At 40.0% G+C, this 24,477-nt stretch overlaps 2 protein-coding genes and 1 long non-coding RNA gene across 20 annotated transcripts; all 3 read left to right on the top strand.

Moving 5' to 3' along the window:
* Positions 1 to 4,023: 4,023 nt before the first annotated feature.
* LOC139197918 (protein ABERRANT POLLEN TRANSMISSION 1-like) lies at positions 4,024 to 9,388 on the top strand. 18 transcript variants are annotated; one of them, XM_070825949.1, is made up of 10 exons: positions 4,024 to 4,397; positions 4,800 to 4,823; positions 4,934 to 5,010; positions 5,166 to 5,260; positions 5,533 to 5,628; positions 5,726 to 5,788; positions 6,464 to 6,541; positions 7,507 to 7,536; positions 7,678 to 7,783; positions 8,621 to 9,388. In XM_070825949.1, the coding sequence occupies exons 6-10, from the start codon at positions 5,770 to 5,772 to the stop codon at positions 8,646 to 8,648; spliced, it is 261 nt and encodes an 86-aa protein (XP_070682050.1). In that variant the 5' UTR covers positions 4,024 to 4,397; positions 4,800 to 4,823; positions 4,934 to 5,010; positions 5,166 to 5,260; positions 5,533 to 5,628; positions 5,726 to 5,769; the 3' UTR covers positions 8,649 to 9,388. The 18 variants fall into 17 exon arrangements, 7 of the variants coding, with proteins under 7 accessions (XP_070682044.1, XP_070682050.1, XP_070682051.1 ...); XR_011583316.1 differs by having other exon boundaries at positions 6,472 to 6,541; XM_070825943.1 differs by having other exon boundaries at positions 7,678 to 7,790.
* A 959-nt stretch (positions 9,389 to 10,347) lies between these two features.
* LOC103429731 (uncharacterized) lies at positions 10,348 to 21,742 on the top strand. The gene is made up of 4 exons (XR_011583319.1): positions 10,348 to 10,683; positions 10,770 to 10,872; positions 10,990 to 11,098; positions 21,558 to 21,742. It is a non-coding gene; the product is annotated as an uncharacterized lncRNA (long non-coding RNA).
* Positions 21,743 to 21,824: 82 nt separating this feature from the next.
* LOC139197917 (protein SABRE-like) lies at positions 21,825 to 23,502 on the top strand. Its single transcript, XM_070825942.1, has 2 exons — positions 21,825 to 23,145; positions 23,403 to 23,502. The coding sequence occupies exons 1-2, from the start codon at positions 22,065 to 22,067 to the stop codon at positions 23,420 to 23,422; spliced, it is 1,101 nt and encodes a 366-aa protein (XP_070682043.1). The 5' UTR covers positions 21,825 to 22,064; the 3' UTR covers positions 23,423 to 23,502.
* Positions 23,503 to 24,477: the final 975 nt, after the last annotated feature.

Consider the following 24,477-nt stretch of genomic DNA (forward strand, 5'->3'; position numbering starts at 1 on the left):
ATATATATTGAGCCGAGGTCGAGAAGCTTGAAACGAATAATATCACCATATTTGAGTCACATCAAATCTTTCTACTTCACCACATCATGTCAGGGAAAGTGGAATAAAAATTTTAAATCCACCTTTCTTTGACTAGTCGACCAACTTATTAGTGGGCAAATATAAGACCGAGAAAATTTTCGTCGCGCTCGACCAACAACCCTCGGTCACCATTCCTTGACTGAATGCCACTGATCAAATCATATATTTATCGTCGAAGGATAGCAGCCGAAGGTGAGAAAAAGTGTGCACCATCTATGAGATAGCAGAAAGGCTGCAACAGAGAGCAGAGAGCAGAGCCGAGAGCACCAGATTAGCAGAAAAGAAGAGAAAATTACCACAGCTTTCACTACCGAGAAGAAAAGGATACCGCGTATATATATATATATATATATAAGTAGCCTGATGTCTGATGTGATCGGCCAGCCATGTAGTTGGCATATATATATATATCTTTCCTTCTTGATAATAGCACCCCAAAGCAAGCTGTAAAGCTCCATCACATCTTTTCTTCTCTCTCTTTTAGTCAACCACTTTTGCCAAAATACCTGCCACCCTTAGGTCTAGGCTTTAGGCTTAAAGCCTGTCTTCAGTTTGGACCTTTCAAAGCCCCATACTTGTATATATATTCATGACAATTCGGCCAAAAAGTAGTTACATATATAATATATATATATATATGTTTTGACCGAGGCCGAGGCTTTTGTAAGCAAAGTCCACAAATAAATGTATTCGGCCAAAATAATCAAACGAGTGTATTTGACCAAATTTTTATTCGGCCTCGGCCTAGACGGCCGAAATGCTTTCTTTTGTTTTTTTTTTTTTTTTTTTTTTTTTTTTAGTCAGCCTCTTTATATAGGCTCATCCTCGGCGAGATTTTTTTAAAAAAATTTAAACCTTTAAACCGCCGATTATATCTGTGTTGCCCCCTTATTTTCTTATGCATCGGCCTAAAAAGCCGAATGGGTTGAGAAAATAATTTATTCAATATTTTTTAATAACAGAAAACAAAAGTGGCCGAGCTATCAACAGGAGGAGGCCAACGATGTTTTATTCCAAGCCGAAATCTTTTCACATCAAAATTTTCAAATTGATTTCGCTTTAGACCGAATAAAGAATTTTTCCAAAATATTTTTGACTTGGTGAAATATTTTTCATTCTCGGCCGCCGAATGTGTTGAACAATTATTATGCCCCCCAGGCATAATTTCAACTTTTAATTCAAACAACTTAGCCGAACATGATTTCTCCATATCGGCTTTATTGCCAATAATCATATCAATTGGCGTAGTTTCTTGGGCTAGGCCAATATCTTGGCCTTTTTCGTCATTGGAGCACTTTTCTGACGAATCATTTTCTAAGTCGAGTTGTGGCTCAGAAATTTGAATTTTTTCTTCTAGGCCCACCACACTTTCAGTCTCAACCAAAAAAACAGGTGGCCCATGTTCTTCTTCGGCCGTCTCGACAATTTTCCGAGGCCGAATTTTAATTGTGGCCGGAGCGAAAAATTGCCCCCCGGCCTTTGAACCTAACCATTTTTCAAATGGAATTGATATGTAATCAGAAACGTAAGGAAAATGTTCTTCATCTAGCCAGGCATTAAATCTAGCCCTGTCTTCATTTGCCCATTGCTTTTGCAGGGTAACAGGAGCTTTTATTCTCAACATGCAAGCGAATGACTTTTGCATATCTCTATGGCCACGAAGAATTTTTTCCACTTCAAAAGATCTTTTACGTTCCTCATTGTGTTTTTTCAATTCTTCTAGGAGCTCGTATAATCGGCTATGTTGAGCCAGATCGGAATCTTGATATATCATATGAACTTCGTAGTTTTAGCACTAAGTCTCACCGAGCGTGCCAAAATGTTGACCCTAGAAATTACAAAGCCTACGTGGCGCGCATGCCAAGTATATTCTAAGCTAACTACGTCCTTCGGTGATTGCGGGCGTGCCAACTCGTCGGCCGAGGCTCGGCCGAGGAGTAAATTTGATGATGCTGCGTTGGGTCGCGCTACTGACTTCTGCGTCTTGCGATTGCGGCCGAGAAAGGAACACGTCTCGGCCTCTTGGGTTCTCGAGCCTGAAGACAAGGCTGCTATTTCTTACAAAGTTCACGAACCGAATTCGGCTTGCAATGTGCCGAATGTAATAACTGTGACATCTCACCTCGCCGAGAAGGCTAATGAGATGACCTCGACCAACAAGGATTCGAAAACCCTTCTCGACCGAGACTTGGATAGGTAATCGACCGTTCTCGCCGCAGTGCTGTTGATGCCAATGGAAGATACTGCGAGACCGACCGACTCTACGGTGACAGAGCTATCTATGCCGACTTAAGATATCACCGGTTGCTTCCACAGTGCTGTTGATGCCAACGGAAGATGTGTCAGCGAAAAAGGAAAAGAAAAAGATCTCAAGTTGTGAGAGTTTGCGCAGGGCAATTTTGTATTGATTTTGTGGGGGCCTCTTTCTGTTGTCGAATGTTTTGTATTTATAGAAAACTTGCAGTCGTGTCGTACTATCGTAAGATCTGATTTGTGGACTCAAAATACTGACCACCTTCCGCACGTTCCTAATCTGCATGTATTTGAAATTATCCTTGAGATAATTCTCCAAAATGTCCGTAGTAAGCTTTCACGTGGAAATCATAAAAAGCTCACTTTTTCATGCTTGTCTTATCCATTTGTAAATCAATTGCAAAACCCTTCTTTGCTATTATCACAAACTGACCATGATCCTGATCACCATCAAATCACCTTTATCCAATACATGATCCTGATCCTTCTTTGCTATTTGCAAATTGTTGGTCTCTGCTGCACCATTTCACTTTTATCCAACACATACATTAATTTCAAATGAAATGCAATCCAATCGTAGTTGTACTGCCGCATAAGTCGCACCAACCATTCCAAACCTGTTTGAACTGTACTTCTTAGTTGGAAAAACGATTTGCTTTGCCATTTATCTTTAAGCAGCCCGTTGGATATACCCAATATTAGGCTTAGATAATCTAATATATATTAAGAGATAATATTATGCTTAAAATCACAATATTATTCCTTAATAAAAATTGAAAATTATCTCAGCCACTTTATTATCCAACGGTCTAGAACTTTACTCATCTAACGGCCTTGAATGCACGGGCCGATAGTGTAAATTTGGGTCCAAACACCATCACAACACACCTTAACAATTGGGTTTAGTAAAGCAAATATGACTAGACCAAAAGAAGGACCTAAGAGGATACAGTAAGTTTCTCAAAAATTTACTCCTACCTCCCCATCAATCCATTGTCCCAACCAAAAACCTTTTCCCCAACTACCCTATACCCAAAACCCTTCAAGGATTTTACAGAATTATGCATTTTCAACTCAGTCCTCCAAGTTTCCAGAGTATCACATGCCCTTCGATTTTCACAATAAAAAATAAAAAATTTCGATTATACTGATGAGTCGCTTTTATACTATATATTTTACCCTAATCTTAGTTATAACTTATTGGTTATTTTGGTAAAATTTTGATATTTTCTTATATATTTCCAATGTAGGACATTCGACTTCCTCTGAAGCAAAAAATATTCAAACGGATGAATTTCTTGTAATTGAAGGATGTTCCCACTCTTTGGACAAGTACCAGTGTAAATTTCTTGTAAAATGTCAAATGCAGGGATAATATTATCCATCTTCGTTCATTTCAATCTTGTAAAATGTCAAATGCAGGGATATTACCCACCTTTTGTCAATGCATCTCCTTTTGGTCATGCGCTAAGAATATTGTTTGTGAAGTGGAATTGTAGGTTTATTTGATTTCATATAATCCATCTTCTTGGATAATTAAGGACTAAATACTTGCATCTATTGCTACGTGCATGCATGCGGACATAAAAAGTCTTAAGAGGACATTGTGGGGTTTGGATGACCAGGTCCTTCCTGTTTTTTTGGGTAGCATATTTCTTTTTCCCTTTTCTGAAAAGGAGACATTATCTATATACTAAAACCCGGTGAACAATACTGTTCACGAGCAGTGTATTAGCGAAAATAGCCCTCACCTGCTTCCTATTCTCAGCTTATTTTTTTGTGTTGAACAGTTAATTTACGATTTTGACCCTCCTATACACGTGTTGCTCATCGTGGACGGGGAGAAGGATGGAACCAGAGTCTTCCATTTGCTTCCAGGCTCTTCCATTTGGTCTCATTTGCTTCCAAGAGAATCTTTCGACCTCTCTCTTAGAACCACGAAACATCCTCCTCTCTTCAACAGCATCTCCTTCCTCCTCCTCCAATGGACAACATCTCCCCTCCGGGCTCCTCCCTCATTCCTTCTCCTCCGTTGGACAACATTTCCTCCACTCTTTCTCTGCGTATTTATTTCATCTCTATTTTCCCTCGTATCCCTTCTTTTCCTTCAATTTTTTTTAGTAGATCTCACGTAAGCGTTTTTATATCTCTGTGTTTGTCTATATCATTTTTTTTGTTTTACTGTGTTTGGATGTTAATCAATTGAATTGCTCCAACTAATTTAAAAATATAAATTTGGATATCCTAATGGGTTTTCTGTGCAAATTTCGTTTTAGTTATGATAATGTGTTTATGGATTTGGAATTTTATGTGTTCATGGATTTTGGAATTTTCAATATCATTTTCCAATTTCCCTTTGCAGCATTCTTTTTTTGATTTCTGAAGTATCTATGTGATTTATGTTCGTTCCAAGACATCATGACTTCAGTAGACATCTGATTTCCATCTTTTCTTTGTTCATGCAGTTGAAAGATTAGGTGGACAAGAAAGTAAGTGTAGTACATATAAATCAAAGCTAGGTTTTGGGATTAATTTATGAGATTAGCCTAGAGTCCCCGTTAGTTCTTATTTCCTAAATAATTGTGAATTAATGGTGCAGGGGCAACTCCGAAGTTGGTTCTTCAATTGATGAATTTTAAGGGTCTGGGTATAACTCATGTCAAGCGCCATCTTCAAGTAATTGATTTGATCCCATCAATTTCATGATCTATATATATTTTCTCTACTAATTGTACTATATATATAAGATTCAATACTTTGATTAAATATAAATTAAGGGTTCATCTCTGATTAATATTGTTCTACATTTTCTTCTTTGATTTCATCATCAGATGTATAGGAGCAAGAAGATGGAAAACCCCAATCGAGGTGGACAAATTAACAAATTGCACACAGGCTCATCTACCTTCCAATAGTTAATACAAAAGTTAGGGTTTACATATTTATAAACTTGAGAGATCTTGCTTTCTTATTATATGACAGATCCAGCATAATAGCTCCAATCAAACGCATAGTGTCTATTTTAATTTTCTCAGTGTGAATTGGCCATTTCTCCTTTACAAAATGGTGCACCAAAATACTGGAGAGTCGGAATGTGAAACCAATTTAACTCTCACTTAAAAGCATAGATAATTTCAGTGTTATACAGCTGCAAGTTATGTTTTACTTATTCTTTGAACCCTTTACTTCCCTTCTAAGCTTGAAAGCAGGAAACTAAGTCGCCAAGTCCCCAGACTGTTCCAAGGGCTAGGAGGTCATCCTTGAGCAACCTGGCATATGGATTTTAACAACATGGTTGGGCTTCTGAACCTCATTATATTTCCCTTTTTTTTTTTCTTATATAGAATGCATCTATCTGCAGATTTAAACAAGTCATTTTCTGAATTTTCAGGGCATTGAAATTCAAGCTCAGGCGGTACCCCTATTTCAAAGAAAATGAGACCACTTGAATATGGTAACCCAATTACTTTCTTTGTTGTTTTTCCTTAATGGGATATCGATTCCTTGCTTTTTAATGAATTTTTGGCTTAGGTATTTTGAATTTCTGAGTTTCAAGGCACAGTTGCCCAGTATGTATAATTGTTTTCGTAATTTTATATTCAGCACCGCTTGCCAATTTATTGTATGAATACTTTCAATATCAATGTAAAACTAAAATATTCAATAAAGAACAAATAATCATACGTCATCCTGTACTCTATATTAAATTATGTTTAGTCAAACCAATCTAAAGTATGATGCATTTAATGTTTTTAATTTCAAAACATTTTTATACACCAACATTATTATTCTAATCAAAAGTTGTCTCTGGTAAAATTTTTTGCATGATGGTATAGCAACGGTTATAGCTATAGCTAATAATAATATATGTATATGTCAACGATAGTATATGCCACTGCATAAATATATCAGTATGTGAAGGTTAATGGCATACTTGATCCTTGCATGACATGTACCTGAAATACTAAGTTTCATACCACTGCATAATATATACCTCAAATTCTGTGGCATGCAACCACCATTTTAATCTGCATGATGTTATATTAGTTTCATTACATAAAAAGTTCCTGTTGATAAATTTGTGCTGACATCATGCTCTGCGTGATTTTGTTCATGCTCATCTCTTAAGGGTTGAAGCTGAGGAGCACCCAGAGATATTCGAGGTGCCTATTCGGTATCTGTTGTGCCGTTTACTGCCTTTGCCAAGGTATGCTTATACGTGCTTTCTTGGTGGTTTTGATGTTGCCAGTGTGATTTTTTTAATAAGCATTAGGTTGTTGGATATCAAATGGGAGAAAAAGGTTTTACATTTGGTTAATCAGGTTGTATGAATGTGGGGTATTCATGTGTTGCTACTGTTGAGTTGTTTTTGGTGGCATGTACGGTTTACAATTGTGTTAAGGGGGTATTGTTATTGTTAATTATATGATAATATTGGTGGTATGATTTGTTTTTAATGAGAATTGAGTATTAATAGGCTCCGTTTATGATGCCAAACTCAACATTTGAGAGACGGAGGTAGAAGTTTAATTGGAACACTTTGTTAGTTTGTGTTACTAACAAAACAGTTGTGATACTAATCTAGAGCTACTTTCATATTGATTCATCATCATTGATAAGTTTTCTTTGGACCCTATAGAAATCATAATTAACTATTCACTAATCTGCTGCTTTATTGTCACTGACTCTTTAGATTGGGAAGCACCATATTGTTTCCAAATGATTAGTTTGATAGGTACTTAACAATTTCCCAAGGCATGAGGCACTTGCTTTCTTTTGTGTGTAAAAGACTAATACCATGCGTCCATGATAACTATTATAATTAAGAACCAATTTGTTTAAAAATACCTCAATTATTGAGAACGACATATATGTCCATGATAACTATTATAATTAAGAACCAATTTGTTTAAAAATACCTCAATTATTGAGAACGACATATATGTCCGATTAGTTTGATTGAAACTAATAATTGTTCAAATTGCAAAGAAAATGAAACATTCTCTCTCTCCTCTTTCTCTCTCCTATTGCATTTGGGTTTATCCCTGTTTCTTTTTTTGTTGATCTAATTTGGGGTGAAGTTGAATTTTGGTTGAACTAGAATGTGGATTTAATTGTGTTTGGTTTTGTTTGTCAATTCTATTTTCGTATGATTGGCGTGTGGTTTTTCAGACCTTTATGGCCATTTTGGGTCTGGCAAAGGTACTAATTTTACTCTTCATTCCACCACTTTCATTTGAATGCCTGGAAAAATTTGGAATTGAAAACATGATTGGGTTGTATTAGTTTTTGTGACGATTACTTCTTGATTTGAGGTGTGTGAAAATATATTTTGATGATCAGGAGATGAGAGTACAAGTTTTGGCTTCTATCTGGACATTCAAGAACCACCAAATTGCATTATGTTTTCGTCACCGAATTCAGGACAAGAAAGCTGTACATGCCTCATGTATTACGTATAATCACTTGCTTACATTTCTGTTTCTCATTTGTACCTAATTGGTTCAGATTTTTGTTTTTTTATAAATAGTAATATGTTCTATGACAAGCTGGCTCTGTTTCTGATTTCATTCTTATTTTGGATTTATATATAAACCTGCAAGCATGCAGTTGATTAGTATATTTGGTGTTTTCCCTCTTAATGGACAAACTTGCAGTTACATAATATATAAGTTTGGTACGATCTGATTATTGTGTTTTGTCTCATTACTTCAACAGCACAAAAAATCTGTCCTAATTAAGCTAAGTAGTTAAGCGAAAGAAGCCCCCATACCTACTTTTCTTTATGTGTATATAATTTTGGTATAGACAATTTCTATTCCCGCAGCAACGCGCAGGTTTCAATTTCTAGTTTTATAGCTAAAAGACAATAAAGAAACAGAGCTTGTGCGCATATTTCTTAGGTTAAAATACTTGTTTTGGATTTGCTCACATAAGCTGCCTTAATATCTTTTGTAGACTGCTTGTATGCGTTGCCTGTATTTCACCTTTTGTTGGGGTCCAGTTGAGGCCCAAGGCCGAAAAAAAGAAGGGGAAAACTAATGAAAAATAATTGCCTAGAGACCCTAGCGATATCATTCATTAAGAGGTGCTGAATATCTTTCACCTTTTCTTTTCCTGGATAAAATGATTCCCAGGTTCTTCTTCTTGTCAAAATGAAAAACCATTATTTGGTCTTCTGTGATCAAACCCTGTAGTCATATTTGAAAGTGTATCAGACCTTCCTTTGTATGTATATCATGATTGATTATTTGGGTCTTGATGTGATTTTTTCATGTCCTTACAGGCAAAACTTGTGCCCGTATGCTCTATAATTGGAAATTATTTCTTTGGATCAGGCAACAAGTTTTCAGCCTCAAGTATACAAAGAAGTCTATATTGGGAGATGGAGAAAGGTGAACATGCTTCGTTCGGCTAGTGGCACAACTCCACCTATGAAAACATGCAAAACATATACAGATTTATCCTAACATTTTCAGAAACCTGCTTTTGCTGTTGTCACTTATGCTTTTTCTGTGACCCCCCTTTGCAAGGCTAATCTCTATCTGTTAGGAACCCTAATCCACTTCCCATTCCTCCCAAAAAGGAAAAGAGCTTACCATGGTGGGATGATATGAGAAATTATATTCATGGAAACATCACCTTATTATATTCAGAAGCCATATTTAATATACTTGCGACTACCGATCCTTATGAAAAGCTTGACAAACTTCAATTAAGAACTGGTTCTATGGAGATTCAGCAGTCTGATGGCCGGATTTATGTATCAGCAAATGCTTTCAAGATTTTCATAAGCACTTTGGAGAGTTTCATTGCTTTTGAGATTTATGTATCAGCAAATGTATCCGGTCCATTTGTTGAGCAAAAATTGTACATAATATGTAAACAAATAATTCACTCGACACAATTTCACCCTCATTCGTTTTTCCGAAGAGGGTTTTATTAATTCGAGTTCGACCCATTCTAGGCTACGCGCCTATTAATTACAACCCTTCTTTTGGGAAAGGAATACCCTTTGATTCCAATAAAAAAAAAATGTAACTTGAGGATTTTAGTATTTGTTTGATTTTGTGACTGTACCTAGGTTGAATCCTAGATTGCCTACGTACCCTCTTGAGGGATCAAGTCACTCGTAGTTCATGTATTTGGTACTTGTTTGGATTTGATGCCTTGTGCAGTTTTAGCTCATGCAGGCGAGGAGCATTAATGTCTAGTGCAGTTTTAGCTCATGCAGGCGAAGGCTTTAAGCCGTTGGAGCAATATGTAACTTCGTGATTTTTGAGACTTGTTGCAGCTTTGTGCCATTTGACACTTGATACAGCTTCATGCCATCTGAGACTTTTCTTCGGCTTTGTGCTATTGGCCACTTTTCTTCGGCTTTATTGCATGAGCAACATGTATTAATTGAAAGTCTAATAATTCGTGTTTTGAAGATCTCTCTTACTCCTTGTAGACTTACTTGATCAAAATAGCAGGAATGAATTTAGTTTATATAAACCAGGGATTCGTTTCAGCTTCACGGTTGCGTCTAAAATTTGATATGAGACTGCCTACGTATCCTTAACGGAATCAAACCGGCGTAGTTCGTTATATTTAAAGTTGTCTCCAATATTTCTTTTTGTTTTAATCGTTTGAAATTGGTGCCTCCGAGATGCAGTAATGAACTCTTATTTGGCACACATGTTTGCCAAAGTGATACTGCCCACATGAATAATATGAGAAAGCTATTCTTTTTCTTCTCTTCGAGTTCCAAATGCATAGTATTCTCGTCTAATTTGCAGCAAGTAGAAAAAAAAATAGCTACTCATAATCATGACTAATGTTTGAAAGCCACATCACATTCACATAACTTGATGGTGCTTTTCACTACTTTTTTTTTTCTTTTTCTTTGTTTGTTGTTAGGTTGCCCATTTTTCTTTTGCTTTTCTGGTACCTTTGTCAGTTTATTCCCATTCATTACCAATTCCCATGTGAACCACTTTTCCTTGCTTTGTCAATTCCTACGTGAGTCATAAAATGGGACTTCCAAGGGTCTTGATGACAGCAAACTTTACTTTTATATTTTTTTTCTTTCTTTTTATGTGGTTTAAAGCTTCCAAGCTCAGATGGTTTTGGCTTCCAATTGCGGCAACTTTCCTCTCTTCTCCATGTGAGAAAACCCTCACGTGAGGTGGACTTCATTCATACCCCGTGAAATGCTTTAGAGATCCCTCCTTTCCTCAGCTCCCAGACTCAGTGGTCTCCGTCCCGAAACGGCAGGCACTCCTGATATACTTGGGTTCCGTGGATTTCGTTACATTTCAAACTTCTATTTGGATTGGGTATTCGTGGATTTCAAAGTGAGAATGGGTAAGGTTTGTTGGAGCTCAGATTTTTTATTCAAATTCCTTCAATTTTACCATTATTTCCCCCTCATATTGCAAACCCGTTTACAGGTCACAAAAGCTTTCACCTTTTCTGCTGCCTTGTTCTTTGCCTTGTTCTTTGCCATTTTTGTTTGTTCTTCTCTTTGTGGATCAAAAGCTTACCACTTTGCAGGTGATTCCTTTAAACAGGTTACCCATTTTCATTTTTTCTTCATATTCCGGATCTGCTTATGTATTTGGAGTGAAATAAAGTTCTAACTGTGATGAACTTGTCAATTCTTTCGTGCAGGCGTCCCGGGCAACGACATCTCTTCGATTGGTTGTTTGGACAAAACCATTTTGCAGGCCCGAGTTAGTTGAAGACAATTGTTGATTTATGGCTCCAAAGGTGAGAGTTTGTACTTTGAAATTTGTAGTAACGTATTCATAATATCTGCCATGGTGGCCATGGAGACTTAGTGCAAGGAATTGCTCAGACGGAGAAGTTATTTATAGGAGGAGATTTAAATGGACACGTGGGCAGGGAGACAGGCAACTATGGAGGTTTCCATGGTGGCCATGGTTTTGGGGAGAGAAACGAGGATGGGGAAGCTATCTTGGATTTTGCAATGGCATATGATCTTTTCTTAGCCAACACCTTCTTTAAGAAGAGAGAAGAACATGTGATCACCTACAAGAGTGGGTCGTCAAAAACACAAATAGATTTTCTCCTAATGAGGAAAGGGGATCGTATAACTTGTAAGGATTGCAAAGTTATACCAGGAGAGAGCGTGGCTAATCAACATCGCTTGTTGGTGATGGATGTACATATCAAAAGAGTGAGACAAAAGAACAAGACTTGGAAGTGCCCAAGGACTAGATGGTGGAATCTAAAAGAAGAAAAACAAGCCATTTTCAAAGAGAAAGTAATCACCCAGTGTGTGTGGGATAGAGAGAGGGAAGCTAGCCAAATGTGGGATTCCATGGCTAGTTGTATTCGAAAAGTAGCAAAAGAGGTATTAGGAGAGTCCAAAGGTTTTGCCCCACACCAAAAGGAATCTTGATGGTGGAATGAGGAGGTACAAACAAAGCTGAAGGCTAAGAATGAATGTTGTAAAGCCTTATACAAGGATAGGACCGATGAAAATGGTGAAAGGTATAGAAAAGCGAAGCAAGAAGCGAAGAAAACTGTGAGAGAAGCTAAGTTAGCAGTTTATGACGATATGTATAAGCGACTAGATACCAAAGAAGGAGAGTTGGATATCTATAAATTAGCTAGAGCAAGGGAAAAGAAGACAAAGGACCTAAACCAAGTGAGGTGCATCAAGGATGCGGATGGAAAGGTTCTTGCTACAGAGAACGCGGTTAAAGACAGATGGAAATGTTATTTTCATAATCTTTTCAATGAAGGACATGAAAGGAGTGCTTCTTTAGGGGAGTTGAGTAACTCAGAAGAGTGTAGAAACTACTCTTTTTATCGTAGAATCCGGAAGGAAGAAGTGGTTGTAGCTTTGAAGAAGATGAAGCATAGAAAAGCAGTAGGCCCAGACGATATACCAATCGAAGTGTGGAAGGTTTTGGGAGAGACAGGTATAACATGGCTCACTGACCTTTTCAATAGGATTTTGAAAACGAAGAAGATGCCAAATGAGTGGCGAATGAGCACTTTGGTGCCTATCTACAAGAATAAGGGCGACGTACAAAATTGCATGAACTATAGGGGTATTAAGCTAATGAGTCATACAATGAAGCTCTGGGAGAGAGTCATTGAGCATAGATTGAGGCAAGAGACACGGGTTTCGGACAACCAATTCAGGTTCATGCCAGGGCGCTCAACCATGGAGGCAATCTATCTCTTACGAAGATTGATGGAAAGATATAGAGATGGGAAAAAGGATTTACACATGGTCTTTATAGATTTGGAAAAAGCGTATGATAGGGTCCCAAGAGACATTTTTTGGAGGATTTTAGAGAAGAAAGGAGTACGAGTAGCATATATCCAAGCTATAAAGGATATGTATGAAGGAGCAAAGACTGCCGTAAGAACTCATGAAGGACAAACCGAAAGCTTTCCCATAACTGTAGGATTACATCAAGGCTCATCCTTAAGTCCTTACCTTTTTGTGTTGGTAATGGATGAGTTAACAGGACATATTCAAGATGATATTCCTTGGTGTATGCTTTTCGCAGACGATATAGTGTTGATAGATGAAACTCAGGAAGGGGTAAATGCAAAGCTTAACCTTTGGAGAGAAGTGTTGGAATCTAAAGGTCTTCGCCTAAGCCGATCAAAGACAGAATATATGGAGTGCAAGTTCAGTGCAAATGGAGGCCAAAACGAGTTAGGGGTGAGGATCGGAGATCAAGAAATACCAAAGAGCGACCGTTTTCGTTACCTAGGATCTATCTTGCAAAAGAACGGAGAATTAGATGGAGATCTCAACCATAGAATACAAGCTGGATGGATGAAGTGGAAGAGTGCATCCGGTGTGTTGTGTGACCGCCGTATGCCACTGAAGCTCAAAGGAAAATTTTATAGGACGGCAATAAGGCCAGCGATGCTGTATGGCACAGAATGTTGGGCGGTGAAGCATCAACACATACACAAAATGGGTGTAGCGGAGATGAGGATGCTTCGTTGGATGTGTGGGCACACGAGAAAGGATAAGATTAAGAATGAGGATATCTGGGGTAAAGTAGGAGTAGCCGAAATTGAAGGCAAGATGAGAGAAAATCGGTTACGGTGGTTTGGACATGTGCAACGAAGGCCTACTGACGCTCCGATTAGAAGATGCGACTATGGGACAGAGGTTCAGGGCCGAAGGGGTAGAGGAAGACCTAGGAAAACTTGGGAAGAGACTCTAAGAAAAGACTTAGAGTACTTGGATCTAACGAAGGACATGACACAGGACCGAGCACAATGGCGTTCTAAGATTCATATAGCCGATCCCACTCAGTGACTTGGATTTTCCAAGTTTCCAACCGAGAAGTTTTCCTCACTCGGGAAATTAAGGGAACACTACCCCAACCTACATGCTCCACTCAGAAAGCTTCAACATACAAGCTTCAACAAAAGAAAATTCAAAGAATTTAGCGAAGAAGGTTTTGGTGTATTTAACACAATACGTTGAAATGAAGGAAAACTTATTTATTGATATCCCCAACAAGCTACAAATATGTACATATACATGAGTCAAAATAAACAAACAAGAGGGAGCCTTCACAAGGGTTGCTTAGGAGAAGTCTCAGCAGTCGGTAGAGCCCCAGAAAGAGAAGGCACCGGAGGGGGATCATTCGGAGCCTCAGTACTGGACAGAACCCTAGAAGGAGGAGGCATTAGAGGTTGATCATTTGGAGCTTCATTACGCGGTACAGCCCCAGAAGACGAAGGCAATAAATGCCTTTGGAACAAACCCACAAATCTCTGATGATCAAGTAAAACCTGACCATCAGTTTCCTTCATCTGGTCAAGCTTCTTCTTCATGTTTGTAGCATAGTCATGTGCGAGCCGGTGCAACTGTTTATTCTCATGCTTGAGCCCTCTAATCTCCTGTTTGAGACTCATCACCTCAGCCGCCAATGATTCAACTTGGCAGGTTCGAGCAAATAGGCGTTGGGCCATATTAGACATAGAACCTGCACACTGAACACTGAGAGCCAGCGAATCCTTAACAGCTAACTCATCAGACCGTTTGGAAAGTAGTCTGTTATCTTTGGGAGTGAGAAGGTTCCTGGCCACCACCGCAGCAGTCATATCATTCTTCATCACAGAATCCCCAACGGTAAGAGGACCAGTAGGGGAGACGAAGGATGGGCGCCATATGTTGTCTGGAGAAGGCGGGGTTGCCTCTTCAACAAGGTTCAAGTCAAAACGACGGTCGGAGGGGCCAGACATTTTCAAAGGTGTTGAAGAGAGAAAAGGTTGGACAAATCAAGATCTTAGAAGTGCAAGAATGGAGCTTCTACTGGTGGAGATTCAAGTGTGCTTTGGAACTTAATGTCAGCCCCTATAAAAATCTGCACTCGACGGAGCTTCAGAAATCGAAGAGGCGCCTGCTCAGAAATCGAAGAGGCGTTTGCTTTCTCAAAAGCTGGGCTGCTTAGAGACCACGAGGGTTGATCTCAGAAATCGGAGAGGCGTTTGCTTTCTCAAAAGTTAGGCTGCTCAAAGACCACGAAGGCCGATCCCAGAAATCGAAGAGGCGCTCGCTTTCTCAAAAGATGGGCTCCTCAGAGACCACGAGGGCCGATCTCAGAAATCAAAGAGGCACCTACTTTTCCAGCCTTGTCAGCACCTGTCACACGCACACTCAGCTTTGCGGAAATTATGGGCATTCTGTCGAAGACTTCTGAGGAAGTAGAAAACACATGAATCTTACTGTTCAATCACCCACTTCCCACATGCAACAGTAGCTCATGGGTACCACAGATAACTTTGCCAAAGTTCTCTGCCAAAATTGAGCACGTAAAGCTTGCAGCTCCCACTACATCGCTCTGACCAAGAAAGGTAAAAGAATAGCAAAGAAACAGCACTAACAAAGTTTAGACCCATAAATTTTGAAGGTCTAGCTACCATATTATTACCCACAAGGGTAAAGGAGCAGTACCACTGCTGGATAATTGGAAAGTCCCTGTGTGTCAACCTCTGTGCTTCGTGGCAAGGTAGACTAGCAAACATGCCCAACCTCTGTGCTTCGTGGTAGATACCACAGACCACTTTTTCAAAGTGCTCTGACAGAGTTAAAACATGTGAAGCTGGCAGCTCCCACTACCGTGCTATGACCAAGTAGGGTAAAGGAATAGCATTACTACTTGTTGTTAGGGAGACTCCTATATATGTCGACCTCCATCCCCAACGGACAGGCAGACCTGCAAAAATGCTCAACCCTTCCTCATATCTGATAGGGCACTCCCAACGAAGCCTTTCGAAATATTCAGCTTTCTTTCCCCCCGATAATACCTCTGCAAACAAGCTATACTAGAGCAAGAATATCTCATATCATCAGGGTTAAAAGCAAGAGTATCCCATATCATGCTTTTTCCCTGTCTTTTCCTTTGGCCTTGTTTTTACCACTAAGGGGTAGAGGAAACAACAACAAACAACAACAACAACAAAGCCTTTTCCCACTAAGTGGGGTCGGCTATATGAATCCTAGAACGCCATTGCGCTCGGTTTTGTGTCATGTCCTCCGTTAGATCCAAGTACTCAAGTCTTTTCTTAGGGTCTCTTCCAAAGTTTTCCTAGGTCTTCCTCTACCCCTTCGGCCCTGAACCTCTGTCCCGTAGTCACATTTTCGAACCGGAGCGTCAGTAGGCCTTCTTTGCACATGTCCAAACCACCGGAACCGATTTTCTCTCATATTTCCTTCAATTTTGGCTACTCCTACTTTACCTCGGATATCCTCATTCCCAATCTTATCCTTTCTCGTGTGCCCATACATCCCACGAAGCATCCTCATCTCCACTACACCCATTTTGTGTACGTGTTGATGCTTCACCGCCCAACATTCTGTGCCATACAACATCGCTGGCCTTATTGCCGTCCTATAAAATTTTCCCTTGAGCTTCAGTGGCCTACGACGGTCACACAACACGCCGGATGCACTCTTACACTTCATCCATCCAGCTTGTATTCTATGATTGAGATCTCCATCTAATTCTCCGTTCTCTTGCAAGATAGATCCTAGGTAGCGAAAACGGTCACTTTTTGTGATCTTCGCTAGATTGCTCCGGTCATTAGTGTGGATAAGTATATAAATGGATAGAGATAGGAAAGCAAACACAAGATGTACGTGGTTCACCTAGATTGGCTACGTCCACGGAATAGAGGAGTTCTCATTAATTGTGAAGGGTTTACACAAGTACATAGGTTCAAGCTCTCCTTTAGTGAGTACAAGTGAATGATTTAGTACAAATGACATTAGGAAATATTGTGGGAGAATGATCTCGTAGCCACGAAACTTCTAAGTACCGGAGTGTGGTATCGTCTTGACTTGCCTTATCTGTCTCATAGGTAGATGTGGCATCTTCTCTGGAAGTACTCTTCTTCCATCCAGGGGTGGTATCTGTAACTGGTGGAGATGCACAAGGTAATGTATCAATTTCACTTGAAGCTTACTTGTAGTTTCATGCTTGGTCAAGCGCGATACAAACCATGTAGTAGGAGTCCCCCAAGTCGCCGAGCTAGGGGATCTGCTGAAAGAGGTGACAGACAAGGTAAGCAATCAGAGCTCCGGCTGATTGTTCACATTCTCCCTATCTTGCAGGCAGCATGAAGGATAAAGAGAAGAAAAATGAGAAGAGATGATATGAGATACTTTTGCTTTTGAAGAAGTAACTTTCCACAGGTTTATTCTTGAACTGGGCTGGAGGGTTTTCTGGTTTCCTCCAGAGTATAAAGCCGACTGAAGAATTTGAGGGTCAAAACAAGTTCATCAAATCTAGAGTACGTTCGACCCTGCTGATATGGGATACTTTTGCTTTTGACAGAGTAGTGGATGTATCGGCACGTGTGCTGTTACGCTTGTCTCCACATGCTTCCTTGTATCCTTCTCACTTGCCCTATCTGTTCCTCAGGCAGATGCGGTATCTTCCCTGGAAGCATAAGATGTTGAAGATGAGTACTCGAGAGCAATGCCAGGTAAGTAATCAGGTAAGGGGTTCCAGGCAGTCAGGTCCTGGCTGGAAGCTTGATTCCAAGTGCTGACTGATTGCTCTCTTTCTCCTTGTCTTGCAGGTAAGAACAAGGCCAAAGGAAAAGACAGGGAAAAAGCATGATATGGGATACTCTTGCTTTTAACCCTGATGATATGAGATATTCTTGCTCTAGTATAGCTTGTTTATAGAGGTATTATCGGGGGGAAAGAAAGCTGAATATTTCGAAAGGCTTCGTTGGGAGTGCCCTCTCAGATAAGAGAAAGGGTTGAGCATTTTTGCAGGTCTGCCTATCCGTTAGGGATGGAGGTCAACATATATAGGAGTCTCCCTAACATCAAGTAATAATGCTATTCCTTTACCCTGCTTGGTCATAGCACGGTAATGGGAGCTGCCAGCTTCACATGTTTTAACTCTGTCAGAGCACTTTGAAAAAGTGGTCTGTGGTATCTGGAAAGCTGATGTTGCGTGTGAAGATTACAGACAAGCTTTATCCAAGGAGATCCAGCTCTTGAAGTTGGGAAAGTGGTGCCTCTTCGGTTTTCGAACAAGCAATCCTGTCGGGGATCTGGCTCTCGAGAATCGGAGAACGATGCCTCTTTGATTTTTGAGAAAGCAATCCTGCTGGGGGTCTGGCTCTCGAGATTCGGAGAGCGGTGTCTCTTCGATTTTTTAGAAAGTAATCATGTTGGGAGTCTGGCTCTCGAGATTCGGAGGGCGGTGCCTCTTCGATTTTGGAGCAAGCAATCTTGTTGGGAGTGTTTTCTCGAATGTGAGTAAAGGTTGGGCATGTTTGCTAGTCTACCTTGCTACGAAGCACAGAGGTTGACACACAGGGACTTTCCAATTATCCAGCAGTGGTACTGTTCCTTTACCCTCTCTTCGATTTTTGAGAAAGTAATCATGTTGGGAGTTTGGCTCTCGAGATTCGGAGGGCTGTGCCTCTTCGATTTTGGAGCAAGCAATCTTGTTGGGAGTGTTTTCTCGAATGTGAGTAAAGGTTGGGCATGTTTGCTAGTCTACCTTGCCACGAAGCACAAAGGTTGACACACAGGGACTTTCCAATTATCCAGCAGTGGTACTGTTCCTTTACCCTCTCTTCGATTTTTGAGAAAGTAATCATGTTGGGAGTCTGGCTCTCGAGATTCGGAAGGCGGTGCCTCTTCGATTTTGGAGCAAGCAATCTTGTTGGGAGTGTTTTCTCGAATGTGAGTAAAGGTTGGGCATGTTTGCTAGTCTACCTTGCCACGAAGCACAGAGGTTGACACACCGGGACTTTCCAATTATCCAGCAGTGGTACTGTTCCTTTACCCTTGTGTGTAATAATATGGTAGCTAGACCTTCAAAATTTATGTGTCTAAACTTTGTTAGTGTTGTTTCTTTGCAATTCTTTTACCCTTCTTGGTCAGAGCGATGTAGTGGGAGCTGCAAGCTTCACGTGTCTCAACTTTGTCAGAGAACTTTGGCAAAGTTATCTGTGGTACCCATGAGCTACTGTTGCCTGTGGGAAGTGGGTGATTGAACAGTACGATTCATGTGCTTTCTACTTCGCCAGAAATCTTCGACAGAATGCCCATAATTTCCGCAAAGCTGAGTGTGCGTGTGACAGGTGCTGACAAGGCTGCAAAAGTAGGTGCCTCTTCGATTTCTGAGATCGGCCCTCGTGGTCTCTGAGCAGCCCAGCTTTTGAGAAAGCAAGCCTCTTCGATTTCTGAGGTCGGCCTTCGTGGTCTTTGAGCAGCCCAGCTTTTGAGAAAGCAAACGCCTCTTCGATTTCTGAGATCGACCCTCGTGGTCTCTGAGCAGCCCAGCTTTTGAGAAAGCAAACGCCTCTTCGATTTCTGAGCAGGCGCCTCTTCGATTTCTGAAGCTTCGTCGAGTGCAGATTTTTATAGGGGCTGACATTAAGTTCCAAAGCACACTTGAATATCCACCAGTAGAAGCTCCATTCTTGCAGTTCTAAGATCTTGATTTGTCCGACCTCTTCTCTCTTCAACACCTTTGAAAATGTCTGGCCCCTCCGACCGTCGTTTTGACTTGAACCTTGTTGAAGAGGCAGCCCCGCCTTCTCCAGACAATATATGGCGCCCATCCTTCGTCTCCCCTACTGGTCCTCTTACCGTTGGGGATTCCGTGATGAAGAATGATATGACCGCTGCGGTAGTGGCCAGGAACCTTCTCACTCCCAAAGATAACAGACTACTTTCCAAACGGTCTGATGAGTTGGCTGTTAAGGATTCTCTGGCTCTCAGTGTTCAGTGTGCAGGTTCTGTGTCTAATATGGCCCAGCGCCTATTTACTCGAACCCGCCAAGTTGAATCATTGGCGGCTGAAGTGATGAGTCTCAAACAGGAGATTAGAGGGCTCAAGCATGAGAATAAACAGTTGCACCGGCTCGCACATGACTATGCTACAAACATGAAGAGGAAGCTTGACCAGATGAAGGAATCTGATGGTCAGGTTTTACTTGATCATCAGAGATTTGTGGGTTTGTTCCAAAGGCATTTATTGCCTTCGTCTTCTGGGGCTGTACCGCGTAATGAAGCTCCAAATGATCAACCTCTGATGCCTCCTCCTTCTAGGGTTTTGTCCAGTACTGAGGCTCCGAATGATCCCCCTCCGGTGCCTTCTCTTTCTGGGGCTCTACCGACTGCTGAGACTTCTCCTAAGCAACCTTTGTGAAGGCTCCCTCTTGTTTGTTTATTTTGACTCAAGTATATGTACATATTTGTAACTTATCGGGGATATCAATAAATAAGCTTTCCTTCATTTCAACGTATTGTGTTAAATACACCAAAGCCTTCTTCGCTAAGTTCTTTGAATTTTCTTTTGTTGAAGCTTGTATGTTGAAGCTTTGTGAGTGGAGCATATAGGTTGAGGTAGTGTTCCCTTAATTGCCCGAGTGAGGAAAACTTCTCGGTTGGAGACTTGGAAAATCCAAGTCACTGAGTGGGATCGGCTATATGAATCTTAGAACGCCATTGTGTTCTGTCCTGTGTCATGTCCTCCGTTAGATCCAAGTACTCTAAGTCTTTTCTTAGGGTCTCTTCCAAAGTTTTCCTAGGTCTTCCTCTACCCCTTCGGCCCTGAAAACTTTGACCTTGAAAACTTCGAAACTTTGACCTTGAAAACTTCTTCACGTCTCCTTCCTCCTTTTATTTGTCTTTGTCAAAAGTTGTGTTGAGGACTTTTCTTTTGTCATCATCAAAATTTCTGATTTCTTTTCCTTTGTTTATTTTTCAACATATACATGTACTTATATGGTCATTTGTCTTTGTTCCCTTGTCTCCTTTATCCAAATATGACTTCCACCTGTATGTCTCCATATGTTAAAAAAAAACAAACAACTTTTTCTTCTTCCTCCTCTTCACGGGCATATCTCCATGTCTTGTACCCGTGAGTAGCACCAAACAGCACAATTTCTTACCCCTTGAGTCGTATATCAGTCTATGTTGCTTTCTTACTGTCTTTCTTTATAGAAACTGAGCTTGAGATTTTGAAGTTGCACTTGTCAGTCTGGTGAGGGGTTACAGACCATTTGGACTCGGTTAAAACTTCACGGGGTGGTCTAAGCCACCCCGAAGAAATTCATGGGATTCTTGGAGATTCCTTTTGCTGCAGTTAGTGGGGAGTTGCGTCGTTTAAAGCTTCCACCTCCATCCAAGCGAAGAGACAAAAGCCAAAATATGGCTAGAAGAAGGATTAGAGAAAACATGATTTGTCCTTCTCATTTTTTGTGTTGTGGACCATTGCCGAGCAAAAGGGGAATGTCCTGGACAATTGCCTGGTGGCCTTCGGCTGCCATTTTTTTGCGTTGTTTCTTCCTTCGTGTCCTTCTCTGTTTCTTGTATATATGTATAACATAACAAAAATCAAGAGAGAAAATAAATTTAACAGGGCTTTGTTTTTATACCTGGTGATGATTCTTCTTTGGTTCTTGACTTCGAAAGCACGAAAGATTGAATTCCTTCTCTTTTCTGGTAGCACTTCGTTGCTTTTGGTATTCTCTCAAAGTTTCTCTATTTTTCTGCAGAGTTTCCCCTTCTTTTTTTCTGTCTGTCCTTACTTGCTGCAGGTGATGCCTATTTATAGGTGACCCAAGAAAGCTCTAGAATTTGTTACGTGGGGGAGGATGGAGGTTCTAACCTCCTGTCACTTTCCCTTAACTTCTCCCACTAACTATGCAGTTTTTTTATGCCTTGCAAAAAAATCGGCTTTGCACAGTTTCCTCCCCCTTTTGTAGGAAGACTTTCAGATTTATTTTTTATTTTATTTACTTATGGATGGTAATTTGTATGTAAAGCCCATCCTCTTTTTTTTTGGGTTGGATCACATTTTTGTTTTGCCTTGTAATTTGACCCAATTTGTATGGATTATTATTTTTTTTGTTGTATATTTTTGTTGTTCAACACCATTGCTAGAGGCTCCAGCCTTTACAGTTGAAGTTAAATTAGGTTGGGAATGTGAATCTGGAAATCCCATGAAGCTGAAGGTAGACCTCGTGATAAGGTTTTTGATCCATACAGATCCACCTCTCTATCCCTTCGCTGGACCTTTTCTCTTAGGCCCTCTCCACTTGAAAAGCAAAGCCCTTTTTCTACCAGGGCAGGTAATGGTGATGTAGATGGAACTGTTTATGGTCCTCCTCATAAAGATGACAATGTTTCCGTTCTTTCACCTACAATAAATTTTGGCGCTCATGATCTAGCATGGTTTATAAAGTTTTGGAACATGAATTATCTCCCTCCTCACAAATTGCGGTCTTTTGCTCGTTGGCCTTGTTTTGGAGTTCCAAGAGTTCCTAGATCTGGTAACTTGTCATTGGATAGATTAATGACACAATTTCTGCTCCGCATTGATGCTGCACCTACATGTTTAAAACATATGCCGCTAGATGATGATGATCCAGCTAAAGGACTGACATTTAATATGACTAAGCTCAAATGTGATATGTGTTATAGTCGTGGTAAGCAAAAGTATACTTTTGAAAGCAAGCGTGAGCCTCTTAATCTTGTTTACCAGGGTTTTGACCTTTATATGTCCAAGGCATTTTTAAATAAAAAAGAAAGTACTACTGTTGCAAAAGTGGTTCAAATGACAATAAAAATTTCACAATCTACATCTACTGATAGAGGTCCCAATGAGAAAAGTAACTATGTGAGTAGTTGCACAGAGAAGCATCGTGATGATGGATTTCTATTGTCATCTGATTATTTCACAATAAGAAGACAGGCGCCAAAAGCTGACCCAGCGAGGTTATTAGCTTGGCAAGAGGCTAGAAGAAAGAATCTTGAGATGACATATGTGAGGTCTGAGTTTGAAAATGGGAGTGAGAGTGATGAGCATACACGGTCCGATCATAGTGATGATGATGGATACAATGTGGTAATAGCTGACAATTGTCAGCGTATATTTGTTTATGGGCTCAAGCTTCTGTGGACTATTGAGAATAGAGATGCTGTTTGGTCTTTTGTTGGTGGTTTATCCAAAGCATTTCAGCCACCCAAACCTTCTCCTTCTAGGCAGTATGCACAAAGGAAATTACACGAGGAGAACCAGGCACATACTGGTGGTGAAATGCAACAAGATGGTAACTCTAAACCCTCTACTACTAGCCATGGTGTTACTTCCTCTTCCGTCGAGCATGCAGAGACCTCTGGTTCACTTTCATCTCCAGCACATCCCCTTAAATTAGATATCTCATCATCAGCCACCGACAACTCATCATCTGTTGCAGTTGGGAACTCATCATCTGCGACATCTGGTAACTCTCCATCTGTTGCAGTTGGGAACTCGTCATCTGCTGTAGTTGGTAAATTTTCCACCCTGTGAAATCTGAATTACTTATTTTTTATGTCCAATATGCGAATGTGTTAAACTTGTATTTAGAAGTGTACTTTTGGATTTCCTGGGCTTTTCTTTTTGTTTTTTTTTATAGGGAAAGAAACAAAAGGAAACAGGACTTTTTAAATAAATATTGTGAACTTTATTGTGATGAATGTCATGGACATTAACTTGTTTTATAGACCAAAATTTTTACTAAGTGGCATTTGTTTCCCATGATTGTAGCAAAGAATAGAGACAAATGATTCTGAGGAGGACGGGACTTGTCATTTCATGGTGAATGTTATTGAGCCCCCATTTAATCTTCACTCAGAAGATGCAAATGTGAGTTGTTTAGAATTTTCGTCGCTTAGTTTTGGTATTCTTATTACCGTCTATATTTATCAAATAGTGTTTTAGATAGAAAGATCTTGCTCTCTATTAAATTTAATAAGAAAATGTTACAAGTCAGATTGTTTGTATCTTGTCATTTTCAGTATGTCATTACATATCAGAAATTGTTGTCCGTAAAGTTCATTGGAAAAACATTAAATTTTGGGGAGGTCTAGGCCATGAGAGAAATATTTGCTCATGCATTATGCACTCTTCAATTGTTTGAACTATGCAAGAAATAAAAAAAAATGTAAGGATGACGACCTTTTTGCTTAACAGGGAAGATTTCTGCTTGTTGCTGGGTCTTGGCTAGGTCTTTTCATTCAGTCCTTCAGTTTGGCTCTGAGATGCTCGAGCGAGCACTTGGTACTGGGAATGCAAATATTCCAGAATGTGAACCTGAAATGACATGGAAACGCATGGAGTTTTATGTTATGTTGGAACATGTTCAAGCTCATGTTGCGCCAACATATGTTGATCCAGGTGCTGGATTGCTGTGGCTTCCAAAGATTCGTAGAAGTTCTCCAAAACTTAACATACTGGTGCATTACTTGAGAGAGTTGTTATGCCTTGCGATATGTCCTTGCGATATGTACTTCCGGTACACAAGGCACAAAGGTGGAACTCCAGAGTAAAGGTGATTTGGCCCTTCATTATGCGCATATGTTGGTCACCTTATATATATATATTGTAGGTAAATGTATGCTTGAATGCATATTTATTTGCATAAATTGAGGTGTGTATGTATTGTTGAGAATATCGCGTTTAAGAAAGGGAAAAATAAGAATAAACTCTAAAAATCGAAAAACAAATAACCAAGATAAATAACACTAAGAATTTACGTGGTTCGGTAATATGTGTCTATGTCCATTTGACAGCAACAACAATCTTTCACTATATCAATAATGAGTACAACCAATAATCTTGC

This window comes from Malus domestica, chromosome 08 (genome assembly GCF_042453785.1).
Source record: "Malus domestica chromosome 08, GDT2T_hap1".
Classification (NCBI taxonomy): domain Eukaryota; kingdom Viridiplantae; phylum Streptophyta; class Magnoliopsida; order Rosales; family Rosaceae; genus Malus; species Malus domestica.